At 44.5% G+C, this 14,252-nt stretch overlaps 1 protein-coding gene across 1 annotated transcript; it reads right to left on the reverse strand.

The window, feature by feature from the left end:
* Positions 1-467: 467 nt before the first annotated feature.
* XAF1 (XIAP associated factor 1) lies at positions 468-8,006 on the reverse strand. Its single transcript, XM_074160800.1, has 8 exons — positions 7,896-8,006; positions 6,163-6,298; positions 5,152-5,208; positions 3,825-4,077; positions 2,992-3,059; positions 2,374-2,721; positions 1,808-1,877; positions 468-891 (listed from the first exon to the last, which is right to left on the reverse strand). The coding sequence occupies exons 1-8, from the start codon at positions 7,925-7,927 to the stop codon at positions 878-880; spliced, it is 978 nt and encodes a 325-aa protein (XP_074016901.1). The 5' UTR covers positions 7,928-8,006; the 3' UTR covers positions 468-877.
* Between the last annotated feature and the right edge of the window lie 6,246 nt (positions 8,007-14,252).

A 14,252-nucleotide genomic window follows, 5' to 3' on the forward strand; every position in this document is an offset into this window, starting at 1 on the left:
TGAGCAGCAGAGTCTCAGATTGAGATTAGCGGGGTGTGAATGCAGGAATAGCTGCTGGTTGTTATGGTCTCTTTGCTGGAGGTTAAGGGAGCCGACACTTGTCTGGCCACACGACCAGCCGGTGTCCCACTCACGATGCTGGCACTGGCCCAGTGGGCACAAGGCTGGCAGTATCTGTTCTTGGAATGTCCCTTGGTGCACTTCAGCTCAGTCCTGCCCACATGGATACGCCTACAACACGCATAGACCAGCCCGGGCCCTTGCTGAATCACTGCCGGAGTCTATGAACTCAGCCTGACTTCGCGTCCTATGTGTGCACACACATAAATGATGCAGATATCACCACGTTTGGATCTGAGAAGTAAGATGTTACTCAAATTATAGGTCAGCATATGTACATTAGTTCCACAGCAGCTTGTAAGGCTGAACACTGCTAAAGGCAGATGAAAGGAAAATGGCACCTTGTAGTAACACTGTTCTGTTTTAGCATTTATTGATATAAGATGCCAAGCAGCAAAGGCTGCTTCACAAATGTTCACAAACATTAGCATAAAGCATCCACTCACTCACCATGTCTAACTTTCCCACCACGGGGCTCTATCAGTTTCCATTTGTGTATCAGAAGATGAACACCCCCAGTTATTTTTTGATGTGTCTGCAATCTCCCAAGACTAAGCTGTTTGTGCCAGCCCTAGGTTCAGTGGGTCGCTGAACTGAAGGAGAGCAGGATTTAATGGTTTTTTTGTTCTCGATCCAGAGGAGCAAGTCACTTTTATTTGTAGATAAAGCTATAGCACTTTCAGTGCCTTTTGCAAAAGCTGAGCTGAAGCTTCCATTTGAAGATGTGCCTCTATTTCCAGATTTAATCATGAGCGTTTTAGAAAGAGTCTTCTGTAAAACAAACAAAGCCCAGTTATGAGTGATTTTAAAGTTTCGGTTTTACAGCCTTCCTATATCATCATTCAGTTGAACGATATAAAAAAAACACAGTGCAAGTCAAATAATCCATGTAATTACCATGTACTTACTTTTATTTCAAGACTAGAGTCCTGTAATACAAAACTAGACAAACCTCCTACTTCTCACTTTGGTGGTTTCTCTCTTTAATTTACCAGGAGAGGAAAGTTTTAGAGGGAGAATACCTCATTTACTGAACCAAGTAGAGAAAGGACAGATTAAGAACAACTGCTTTCAGTTGCACTCAATTAATTGGACTGAGAGGAAACAATACTGCTTAGGAACTGAGAAGCAGAGGGGGGTGTTAGCAAAGAGAGAAGTGTTAAGATTCACAGCCTGTTGGGACAGGGCAAGGAACGAGACTTACTGGAGCAAGCTCAACTGGAGGTATTGTCTGGCATCATTGTATCAATGCTTCTAACAAATACGCAATTTTTACTATGGAGAAAAAAAATTACTTCTTGTCTTCTGAAACTATTCTGTAAGTCTCCATTCAGTTTTGGAGCAGACAGACCCAGGACAGAACATCTGTTCTGTGCAATCCTTTGTGCTGCTCTCTGCTTGCAGTAGGGAAGGTTCTGCACTGTTCAGAGGAGCATAACTTGAGAGGCACAGTACACGTTACTCTGAGCTGAGAGAGTGAAAAGATACTGGCTCTGAAACAATGCTCGCTTCATGCAACCTCATGGGAAACCACTGTGTGTTGGAATCTAAAGAGCTTTGTGATATTCTGAGTATTAGCTTTCCAAGACACACGTCCTCTGCAAAATATCGCACTGTTCCTACTAACCCAGTGAAGAATAATCCTGAATGATGAATTCTATTCTAAATTTCTGAAATTTTGTGGTACCTTTTTCTCCACGGCTTGATTTTCGTTTCATCCTAACATTTTTCAAAGATGTCAAACGTAGACATTTGATCTAGAAAAATAAGTAACAGTCATATCAGGAGAGAATTTAACATTATATTCAACATGCAATCATATTCAGTAGGGAGGCAACTGCGTCCCTTTGTTGGGATGGAAAATTATCTAGAGCTCCCTCTCTGATGCAGCTGAGAGAGAATCATACTGGTTGCTCAGCAGGAACAGTATCAGCCTTCAGCAAATAAGGACAGCTGCTGAAGATTTTCCAGGACTGGAGCTTAAAATCAATGGCTTGAGTCATGGTTATTATTTTCCTAAAACTCAAGCAGACTGTAGGGAATGGATCTTGTTGTGTAGATGTGAGCAAAAATACTCAATGGAAATTAACAAATCCCATGCTTTATAGACAACGTGTACCTATGGCCAGCATTTCAAGAAGCTGTGGAATCCAGAAGCAGGCACTGGACACCAGGCAGCATGGAGAAAAGTAGTGACTCTGTGGGTATGGCCCTTTGCATGTAGGAGGCAGAATTCAATGTGTCACTTCTCACCTCATGTTTCCGAAGGGTTGGAAGCGGCAGAAGAATGTTGCAATGGGCACAGGTCACCAGCATGTCAAAAGACTGTGTCTCTTTAAAATCTTGAGGTGATGTGGAAAGTCTGCCTTTTGTAGGAGAGGGAAAGCCACTCTTTTTCTTTGCAGGTTTAAGCAAGTTTTTGGAGGTAAGTGGCTGGTCCTTTTCTTTCCCTTTGGGACGGACATCTCTCCATGCTGTTGCATTCTCGGAGCGGGAAGAGGGAGCCAGGGAGGAAGAAGACTGTGGTGGATCACTGCTGAGTTCTGAAGTTGACTGGCCACCAAGAACTTCCATCAGCTTATGGGCTGCACTGCATTTATTCTGTTCAAAGAGAGCATGCGTAACGAGGTGAAGACTGGCATTACACCTGACTGCAGTATGTTGGGATTTGTGACCGAGGTGAGTCATGGGGAGGGACAGTGGACACCACCTCACTGTGATGCTTCAGCTCAATACATTGTATTTTGAAACTATAGTTTGAAGAGCCAAGACATACTGCCCTTTCTTATCTAATATATAGCTTCTCAGAGGAATAACCTGGCTAGAAATTAAGCACAGGCAATTTTCTTGTTCAGTTTCAAATGTGCTTACCAGATGTTGGGAGTACTGGTCATCTGGGAACGACTTATTGCACTTCTGACAAAAATTGCCACCAGTACCTTCAGAGGGAAAAAAAAATGGAGAGAAACACAGTACTGACACTAGTCATCTAGACAGGCTACTCAGATCCACTTATGGTCAGCGGTTCTAGAGAAGCACAGAACCTGATTCCACTGGCCAAAGAGGAATTAGAGCTGTGACTACATTTTGCTTTTGGCACCACCAATCCACCATTCCTTCTCGCATACTTCAGGATATTTGAAGTTCCACTCCAGCCCCATGGCTCAAGATGCTTCATTCCTACCCTGGCCTAGCTAATTCTGTTGCCAGGGGGTTTTTCTCTATAGCTTATTTTGCCAACCGCTGCCAACCTACCAATGCCTGTTCTTTTCTGGAATCATTGACACAATTCATGAATTTTTTGTCTTGACATACTCTATCCAATACCTTAGGCCTAATAAAGCTGCTCTCACCTTCAAGAAATCAAAGTATGCATCACTGTCTTTTATATATGAAGTAGGAAGAAATTCTAAATCATATTTTCTCCTGTGCAACAAATAGAAAGAGGAAGAAGTTTCACTTATTTCACTTCCAGGACACAAGGGAAGCATAAAAGAATATGGCCTACGAGCTACCAGTCAGTGGAACCACTCTGGCTTTACAATAACCAGTATAACAGATAGCAAGGCCTGGCCCTTTCACTGTGGTTGGTTAAACAACAATCCCTCCAGTCTGGATTACTGAGAACTGTAGAGAAGGCAGGAGAATTTTAGTGAGATTTAACAGAGTTGACCCAGTCCATGACAATGAGGAATTTTGCTTACCAGTGGGGCAAATAAATGTTGCATTAGTGGATGCTTCACTGGATTGAAAGTTCACATCCTCAGGACAGGACAGACTGCTGTTCTGACAAATCTCTTTGTGTTTGTTCAGGTCTTTGTACATGATGTATTTGTTACACTCCCAACACCGCTCTGTTCGGCTGGCACAGGTGTTCAGGTGTTCTTGCAGCTTCTTGAAGGGCATTTCAAGCTCACAGATCTTGCATTTCATCGCTCGTTCGTGGCATTCCTTGGTCTGGACATGAATAGAGGAAATTATTGCAAATTTTCTGTCAATACTAAGAGAGGGCATTGGGTGAGAGGAATGAGTGAATGTTGAAGAATGACCTCCTTAAGGGGTATCTACACAACCAAATGCAGGCTTAGCTGTGTTAGGAGTTCGCCTATCAACTAGACTATCTTTGATTTAGGATGATTTTGGGAATATAAGGCAAAACAGGAAAAAATAGCAGTGAATTTCCACTCAAATATGAGAAAAAACTTCTTCACAGTGAGGGTGACAGAGCACTGGAACAGGCTGCCCAGGGAGGTTGTGGAGTCCCCTTCTTTGGAGATTTTCAAGACCTGCCTGGATGCAGTCCTGAGTAACGTGCTCTGACATGCTCTGGGCAATCCTGCTTCAGCAGGGGAGTTGGACTAGATGATCTTTATGGTCCCTTCCAACTCTAAAAATTCAGTGAAATTCAGTGAAGATGTTCTGTGTCAGTACAGGTTAGCAACAGAGCACAAGCCCACCTAGAAAATTCAAAAAAATTCAGCTACCGCCACCAGGGGAAGCCTGCAGCATCTTCACTGCTTTGGTTCCTTGCAATGGTTAGACTACAGCTAGCAGGGACAGGCTTCTCTCGCTTCCCAGCCTCTGCCAATTCTTTTGCTTGTCTCCTTGTTCCTTGGCCTTGCACTCATGTAGTTCCCATGCAGGGCTCCCATGCGAGAGATGACTCTCGGTTTGTATAACCACTCCATTGGAAAAGCAGGTAATATAAGTGTGGGGGCAGGACAGAAATGTCTTTGAGAAGCCCTCAAAGAACATCAGTTTGAGGTGCCAAAGATGAGAAAGTAATAGATTATCTCCTGGAACAGACTGTCCCATCACAACTGGATGAGCAACCACTATGGGATATACTTACCTACAAGAGGAAAAGGTATGCCAACACACTGCAACTGTTGAGAGGTTTAAGTTTCTTCATGGTCCAGGACAGGAGTCAGTGATTTACATGTTTTTGCAGTCGAACCCATTAGTGCGACTCTTGGTGGCTGGTCAAAGGGATCAGCATAGAAGGTAAGAAGTACTGCACTCTATACGTACCTCATGATGCTCCAACTGGTATTGCTGCATGCTTTGGTGACAAAGATTACATCTGATCTGCAAGCAAAACACACAGGAGTTCACTGGGAGCACAGGAGGGTGGTTAGTGCTTCATATGTCAATACAGCTTCAGGTTGCTGCCAGGCCTGAGCTGTGTTGATAAGGTTTTGAGGAAAACGGGTATCTGATGTTTCTGCAAGAAGCTGGCATTCTGTGCAGGGATCCATTTCTCGAAGGTGCCCGTGTGATGTGAAATAAAGGGTGTGTATTCAAATTTTTGACTGAGGTTTAACTTAGAAGCATAGCTCTGATATTCAGGTAGTCTAAGTCATAATAGCCCCTCTGAAAACATAGGAGGTATTCTAGCTTTCTATAGGTTTGCCTCAAGAGCTACTCATGTGTTCTGTTTAGTAACTGAAATCAATGGAGTTGCTAGAACAATAAAACTAGTAAAACAGAATTAAAGAGTCATGCCTGTGCATTCATGCTTCAACATAGTACCTCTAGCTACAGGGTTCTTAATGCCATACTAAAAATGCTATTACCTCACTATATGAGATAAATTTACTCTGCCAGTTCAGTTTTGTTAAAAAGGTGCATTGATGCCATAGCTTTGTACAAGCAAGGTTTATGTCACATCAGGTACTGTCTGTCTGCCTCTAATCAAATCATTTAACTTGCATGCTCTGGCTAATTCACAAGCACTAGGGGCATGTATCCGTACTTGATCTGTACTTTGTATTTCTGGGGAAACTGAGATACTACAGCTGTTCTGTTTATTCCTCTATGGGAAGCTGAAAAAAGTCCTTGAACAGTGTAAATATCACTTAGCAACAACTAAAAACAGTAGGTATTATTGCCATTCCTTCCACAGCAATCACTAGAAAGAAAATTAACTTTTTCCCAGCTGATACCAAGACAACGTACTACTTCAGCGCTGGCAGCGCTTTTTGCTTTTTGCTAGAAAACCCTGAAGAACCTGTAGCATTCCTCACCTGCAGCATTCCTCACCTGCTTGTGTGCTTCTGTTTGATGGTTTTTCATACCCTTTTGGGCAACTGGTTCATCACATTCTGGACAAAGAGTGAGAAACCGCAAGCAGTGGGTCTCATGGAGCGAGAAATTGGCAGCAGACACATCTCGTTTACTACAGAGCACATAAATAGGAAAGAGAGAAGAGTAAATGAACTGGTGTGGGGGGGTGACCCTGGCCAGTAGCCAAGGGCCCACACAGCTGCTCACTCACCACCACCACACACACAGTGGGATGGGGGGGAAATAGAAAGAATGGAAGTAAGAAAATTTGTAGGTTGAAATAAAGACAGTTTAATACTTGAAGGAAAGAGGGGAGGAGGGAAAAAAGTCAAGCAAATGACATCACCACATCCCACAAGCATGCCTATACCCAACCAGCCTTTGAACAACAACCACCTTGGAAGCAAAAAAACCCCAAAACCTGATCCCGTTGTTCTTCCTGTAATGCAATTTTTATTCCTGAGCATGAGATTATACAGTATGGAATATCTCTCTGGTCAGTTTGGGTCAGCTGTCCCAGCTCTGTCCTCTCCCAAACTCTTGTTCGACCCCAGGCTGCTCACTGGGGAGAGGAGGCAGAGTGGGGAAAAAGATAAAACCTTGACACTCTGGAAGCACTGTTCAGCAAAAGCCAAAACATTGGTGTATTATCAACCCTGTTTTAGTCACAAATACAACACACAGCACCATAGGGGCTGGTTGCTCAATGTGGAGGGAATGGCCAGGATGAGGTCACATAAATTATGAACAGCCCAGCACCAAGACAGAGCAGCCGCAGCAAAACAGCCCTGGGGCAGTGAACTCTTCTAATTTTCTTAGAGAAGGTAAGTTGCCTCAAGGAAATCTGCTTTAGACATGAGGAGAACCTTCCCATGATCGTGATGGATAAGCAATGGAATGGATTTCCTGTGGGAATATATCATCTCTGTCACCAGAGTTTTTAAGAATTCATTAGCAGCATCTATTGGAAGTTTTAGGCAAAGTAGGTCTGCCAAGGAGTCAGGGTGTAGCAACTGCTTTATTCAAAGCACCCCCTACAACCTTTTAGAACATAATGCACAGGCTGTCTTTGTGCAAGGCTATGCATTGGTTTTTCTTTGTGACCAAATATAATTAAGGCTAAGCTCATGTTTAATGTTTCTAAATTTGACTCTTTTTTTTTTTTTTTCAATTGCAGTGCTTCATGGTCTTTGTTCATATAATTTGCCCAATGGCCTCACTACTAGTTGAGACACACCAAGCTATGCTATCCTCATGGCCCCTTTCAGCCTTCTATCCTATGAGAGATGGCCAATTGCCCTGAAAAAATGAGTATTTTATCACTTAAGTGCAAACGTAGCAACATCAGCCACGAGGGAAAACTGAGGCAGCTTCTGGGTTTGGCATGGTCCATGCACTCACTCCTCCGCAAGATACTGCAAAATTACCCACAGTGATATTATATACAAAGAGAACATACAGCATGGGAGAGGGCTATGGAAGAAACCTCTCCACAGCAAAGTAGCAAGAAAGCAGCAGCCTGGAATGTGAAAATGCATACAAAATAATTTTGTTTACTACTTAATGGCTAGCATAGGCCCATCCTACCATACAGTTCTTCCTCTTCTCCCCCTGTTACAGGAGACCTAGATAACATTATGGAAAATCCTACAAAACTCTTGAAATCCTCACACTTTGTAGGGGTGAAGAGAGAGAGGAAAATCTCTTACCAATTTTTGCAGAACTTGCTCTCTTCTGCCATGATTTTTCTTTTTATTCTGCTGGGTATCTTTTCTTCTAAGAGCAGAGAGGGGAAAAAAAAAACGAAACTGAAAGCCTCTATTGCGATAACTCCACCCCAAACAGCTGCTTAGCCAAAAATTCTTTAAAGGAGAAACAGCAGCATTGCCAGGCAAGTATTAGTTTTTAGTGTGAGTTCCACATACAGGTTAGTTTGCTAGTCCTTAGAGGAACTGCAGGGTGTCAGTCTCCTTCTTTCCCAAATAAGTTTAATTTACAGTCGGTGGTGTATGCAGCAGGCAGGGCTGCACCGGTGCTGCCTGAAGCAGTGGTGGGTAGAGATGTTCTCTGCAGCAGGGCTGGCTGACCCGGGCAGACACCGAGCCCCTCGCAGCCGCTCGCCCACTCCCCACGGCTGGCATGGGGACAGAATCAGAAGGGTTAGAAGTGAGAAAGCTCTAAAGACAGTTTAACCGGGAAAGTGAAAGCAAAGCAGAATAAGGAATTCATTCCCTGCTCCCCATGGCAGACAGGTGTTCAGCCATCCCCAGGGAAGCCAGGCTCCATCACACCTAACGGTGACTTGGGAAGACAAATGCCATCGCTCTGAATGTCTGCCCCTTTCTTCTTCCTCCCCAGCTGTACATAGCGAGCATGACGCCCCATGGTATGGGGTGTCCCTTGGGTCAGTTGGGGTCACTGTCCCGGCCGTGTCCCCTCCCAGCCCCCTGCCCACCCCCAGCCTAGCACTGGGCACGGCCAAGAGGAACAGAAAGGCCTTGACGTTGTGCGAGGGCCACCCAGCAATAACGACAACACCCCTGTGCTACCAACACTGTTTCCAGCACAAATCCAAAACATGGCCCCACACCAGCTACTATGAAGAAATGTAACTCCATCCCGGACAAAACCAGTGCAAATGGCAGCCTCTGCCCTCCAACGCCCCATCACGTCCTCCCTCTGCCCCCACAGCAGCCACTGGCCAAGGGGCTCCCTGCAGAGGGAGGCCACCCGCCCGCTCCTCAGGGGCACCAGAGGCAACGGGACACTGTTTCTTCACTGCCTTCCCAAGAGGGCCTCGGGAGCCCTCTGGCCACCATCTCCCCTCACGCCTGGAGCAGGGATGTCTGTGGGGAGCCCTCGGGTGGCAGAACCCGTCCCTGAACTCACCTTTGGTGGTATTTTACTGGCAGCCAAAGCACTGCGGTCCCAGTCGCGGTGTGGCAGAAGGGAGGGGAAGGACCCTGAAGAACCCCTTGGCACCACGGTCCAAACCCCAAGGGCTGCCCGCGGGCAGCGGGCTCAGCTGGTGCCCACCGGCCTCAGCCCTTGCCCAGCTGATGTCACCGCGGCCTTTGTTGTGTCACCCATCTCCAGGGGCTGGTGGCAGTCACCGGTGAGGGCAGGGGCTCACCGCGCCCCTCCACCTCCAGAGCAGTGTCATGGTACGTCGGCCCCCCAAGCCCTCCCTGGGACAACACTGTCCACTCACACAAACACAGCCAGCTGGTGTGGGGAGACCTGGGAATAATGAGTGTTTATCTGGATTTTGTAACACAAATTATGTAATGAAGCAGAGAAAAGGCTTTTGAACAAATATGCTAATGAGATGGCAGCTAAGGGAGAAGTTACAGAGTTGCCAATTCTGAATCAAATTTTTTAATGTGATTTTCTTTTGGGGTTTATTTTTCATTTGTAGTCATTACCCTGCACAGCATTTGAATGTGCTTTAAGGCTTCACACAAACTGTATGGGAAATACCAATTCTAGGTCAAGAAAGCCTGATCAGCAACACACACTGAGCGAGAAAACCCCACTGACTCAAAATTCATAATGAGGGCTTTTATGTAGAAAGTTGTTGGGCACAGGGATTGTACTGAAAGGACTGTTCGTTCAGAGCCTCAAAAGCTTTTCTTGGAAAAATATCAGATGCTCCACTGGGAACTTAGCTGAAAGATACTCCTAAAGCAACACAGTGGACTGGCAGTGGCTGGAAAGTACTGATTGGAGGGAAAACAGAAAAGTAATGAAAAAGTGATTTTCTCTGAATGCCGGTAATAACTCTTTCCATTTAAATTCTGTGTAAACTTTCCAGTGCATAACATTATTGTACAAGACCTCTTCTAGGCATCTTTTTAAGTCAAGCATCACATAGAGGTAAGTTCTCAGCTGATTGTTTTTCAAATGTGATTTTCAAAAGCCTGGGTAGAAGGCACTTATTTCTCTGCTAAGTCCTAGAATGTCTCAGGGTCAGTTGTTTTCATTTTTGTTTCTCAGTGTCAAGTATGATAGGTCCTACAGTCCTTGTTTAATGTAATTTTGTTAAAACTTTTGTACTTCTGGGTGTTGCATGGAGACTGCAACATGAAAGAACTTTAAAAAGAACGTGAGGAGAGTTTCTGTCTTGAGAGGGAATAGCAATTATCTAGGTCAAATGAACTGCTTTCAAACAGGCAAACTGTACTTGTGTGCTTGGACAGCATTGGAATTAGAGGCAGAAAATATGTATATCAGTAATTCAATGAATCAACTGCTGCCTGTGAAGCCTCCTTGCCTCAGACTATTCCTATCCAGCAATAACAGGAGTAACTGGGATGATTGGTGTGTAGTGAATAAGATCCATCAGAAAAGCAGCTTCTTGGGAATGACCTAAACTATACTAAAATCTTTATTTTCCAATTTTTCCACCTGCACTGATGACCCTGGAATTCCTACCTTCCAAGAGGACTTGATTTCAAGTTCCTTTCTACTAACCCAAACAATGCGGGTCAGCCTTTGTTAACTAGTCTTCAGCAGCGTCCCACTTCCGAGTGGAGCTCTTTCAGTGGCTCACATCACTGAATCTGCTATCTGAAGTACAAAAGGGAAGACTGCAAGACTCTGTGTGTGGTGTGATAACACTGACAAGCTCATCTATGAATCTGCTGTCTTGAAAGGTCCGGCTGTTCCTGTCCCAGCTGTTACTGCTCCCAGCCAGCAGCAGCCCAGGCTCTTGAGCTGGCTCCGGTGCTCACCGAGCGCTTCATTGAACCGACTCAGCTCACTAACCCAGCAGAAAAATGTTCTGCTTGCTTTGCCAAGGTAAACCCCGATTAGCTCCAGAGCCACCAGCTGAGAAACAGCACGAAAGCCAGAGAAGGTCAGTGGCAGTGAGCCATGAGGTGGGCTTGGTTCTGTTACTGCATTAGACTTTTGGTTCTTGATATGGTTTAAAATACCTGTTTATTAGGGTAGAACAGCAGCAAATGGGAGCAATGGTGTCTAGTGACCAGGGAAAGAGATCCAGGTACAAAAGACATGATCCAGCTCTTGGTTCCACTTCATGTCACTACCCGTGCCCAAGTCTCTTAATAACACAAAGATTTGAGTTCCTTTGTAAACTGAGTTGAAACTTGCTACCAAGAAGAACAAAAGCAGCATATTACTCAATGTTAGAGTATCAAAATTTAGCCCAGAGGCTGCTACAGTCTCCCGCTTCTAAATGGCATCTGCAAGCAAAAGCTACTTTTACTTACTGTCTTTCAAGCAGTAGTTAAAGACCGTGAAACCACACATTTCATACATATGTGTAAATCCTGCTCTGGTCTCTGCTACGTTCAGAGCAGAACTGACTAGAGGAAAGGATTTTTTTTTGAAGGCCTGCAGTTAGTGCCCAATTAGCATGAGCTGAATTTCAGGCTGTGGGAGGTTTTTGTTTGAATGCTGTCTTTGAATCATCTAAAACTCCTCCTGCTGGAGGTTTTGCAAGCACGATGGGCTCTCTGCAGCTTCCTTTTGCCTGACTGTCAGACTAGCTCTGCAAAGCAAGCAGCCAAAGCTTTGTCCGCCTTCTCCTTGGCACAGTGAAGAGGAAACTCATGGGCAAATTCTGTGAAAGAGTTGCCATTCCTGCAGCACTCTCATATCCGTCCAGTGCCAAATTTCTGAGTTGTAAGCATAGACTGGGGGAGACGGGGAACAGCTGGAAGACTCACCAAATTGAACACGCTCCTCTGTGCTGCTCTGCTGGTGCATGCGGATCCCTTAGAAAGCCTGCATTGTAAACCGCTCTCTTCCCCCATGTCATCCATGCTCTGCCCTTCCTGCATCCTGACGATGCATGGCATGGCTTTTCCACTCCTTACCTGAACATAGGCATCTTTTCTTTTGTCCTTACACGGTGTTCTTCTTCCTGCCCATGTTGTAGCTGTTTGATGATATGTGAATATGTGGTTCTACCATCTGGATTCAGTGAACTTCTCAGCCTCCTGGCTCTTACAGTAGAGCATGAATTGACACACGTAAGCCTCCAGTAGTTTTTAAAATAGTGACAGAGGTATCTTAAATATGAAGTGTGCAGTAGCAGGATGGCTTGAGCAAGGGGGTAACAAGGTCAGAATTTACCTTTCAAGATTAGAGGTTCAGCTGAGTGCAGGACTTTGTCTTTGCCGCTCTACAACAGCCAGCTGCTTTGCTTGGGTTTAGCTGAATTCCAGCAGACTTCCACAGGAACTGTAGTTGGCACTAATTCGATTTCTTCTCAGCAGAGTCAGCACAGATATTTTTCATCAATAAATATTTCACACACGTTCCAACAAACCAACCCGCTCTCCTCCTGAAGCAAACCTCTAGAAAAGGAGCCTACTTTTGCAAAAAAAAAAGGAAAGAAATAAAAGTTAAGATTTATCCCAGCTTTTGCTTTAGTCAAAGTGCTGGGAATGATCAGGCTTTAAATTTAGTTTTCTAAATTCAGTTTATCAGTGGTGGTCTTGATTCATGGAAAGATTACAGTTGCTGATTTTGAGACATACATCTCAGATAAAAACATGCTCAGATAAAGGACATTTAGACACACTTTCTTCAAATCTGGACTCAGTGTTGTTCCTGGATCTCCGTCCTCATTCAACTGGTATCGACCAGGCAAGTCCACCGGAAGAATTGGGAATTGGGTATTTATCTCCAAGGGTCAGGTACTTGCTGGTCCTAATTGACACCTCTCTGTTTTCCTCCTTTGCTCCTTCCTTTCTGCTCTAGAATCTCTTGGGAGGCCTGCACCGTCTTCTCATCCTCGTCCCAAGTCAGCTAAGAACCCTAGGGAACACTGCATTTCTCACATCCTTCCCCTTCTTCTCCCAAAGGTACACCTTTCTGCTGACAGTTGCTATACGAACAGCAGAAAAGGGTATTCCACTATCTTTCAATCTAATTTCCTATTATTCAGATGCTTGTTCTTTTCTGTTAATCCTGGTTTTTTTTATTTTGTTCCATATCATAGAATGTACTTTGCACTGGAGGCAAGTTTGCAATAATTCTGCATAATAAGGAAATACTGATTCCCTTCTCCATATTCGACAAAAGAGGACACTGAGGCATGGGCTGGCTAACTGAATTGCCCATGGAGTCCCTGATCTCATTCCCAGGTACAGCAAGCAAGTCTCCTTTCACAGGATTAGTCCACCTAAAGGTATCAACACATTAATGGCCTTTGTCTTCATTTTCTATTTTCTGCCCTGCATCTCATTTAAACAAGAAGAGAGCAAATCTTATTTGCACTGGTCTATCAAGGTGAACCTTGGTACAACTCCTTGAGAGTTAACTCTTTGCATTTTCCTATTTAAGTGCTTGTAATCCTTTTTCTTTGTTGACTAGGGACCATTTTTTCATTGGAGACTGGCCACAGGAATGCGAGTTTTGGCTGATTCCCCATTTTCTGCTAGGCTTTGAGCTGGTGTGAAGTTTCCTCTGTGTTGGTAAGTTACCCAGAGGGACTGCTGCTAAAGGTCTGTAGATTTGGAATCTGTCCAGATCCGGTTGGCTACTATTTTCCTTAGTGGGCATTCACTGCTTTTACAAACAGAACAGCAACATTGGAGTGTCTTGTTTTGAACTTCTGTCACTCAAGTTCCTCTGGTCAGCAGAGGACAAATACTGCAAGCTGTAGTCCGAGCTCCCTCGTTACTTGCTGTGGAACCTGAAATTCTTTATTTCTGTAACTGCTTGGTTAGACTGTGCTAAGAGACTGCAGGATCAAATTGTCGAGATATGATTTATGCTGCCTTCAATTTCAGGTGGCTGTTGACATCCCAAAAACAGAATATAAAATATCAACAAATTATTTGTCCTCCAGTCCCTCCAGTTGTTCCTTTCTGCCACCTTGATAGTGCTTGCCACCCTTTCAGTAGTGCCATCACTTCTGATTCTGATTCTGCAGCTGCACTGTAGATCGGATCACCGAAATGAACCACATTAAAAATAACCTTTCACGTTAACCTTTCTGGGTTATTTTTAACCCAGACCACAGACAATCCCTCACAAAATAATAGACAGTGAAACACAGCCATGCATGCCTGCACAGACCTTTGTTTTGG

Source organism: Numenius arquata, chromosome 18, assembly GCF_964106895.1.
Source record: "Numenius arquata chromosome 18, bNumArq3.hap1.1, whole genome shotgun sequence".
NCBI classification, from domain to species: domain Eukaryota; kingdom Metazoa; phylum Chordata; class Aves; order Charadriiformes; family Scolopacidae; genus Numenius; species Numenius arquata.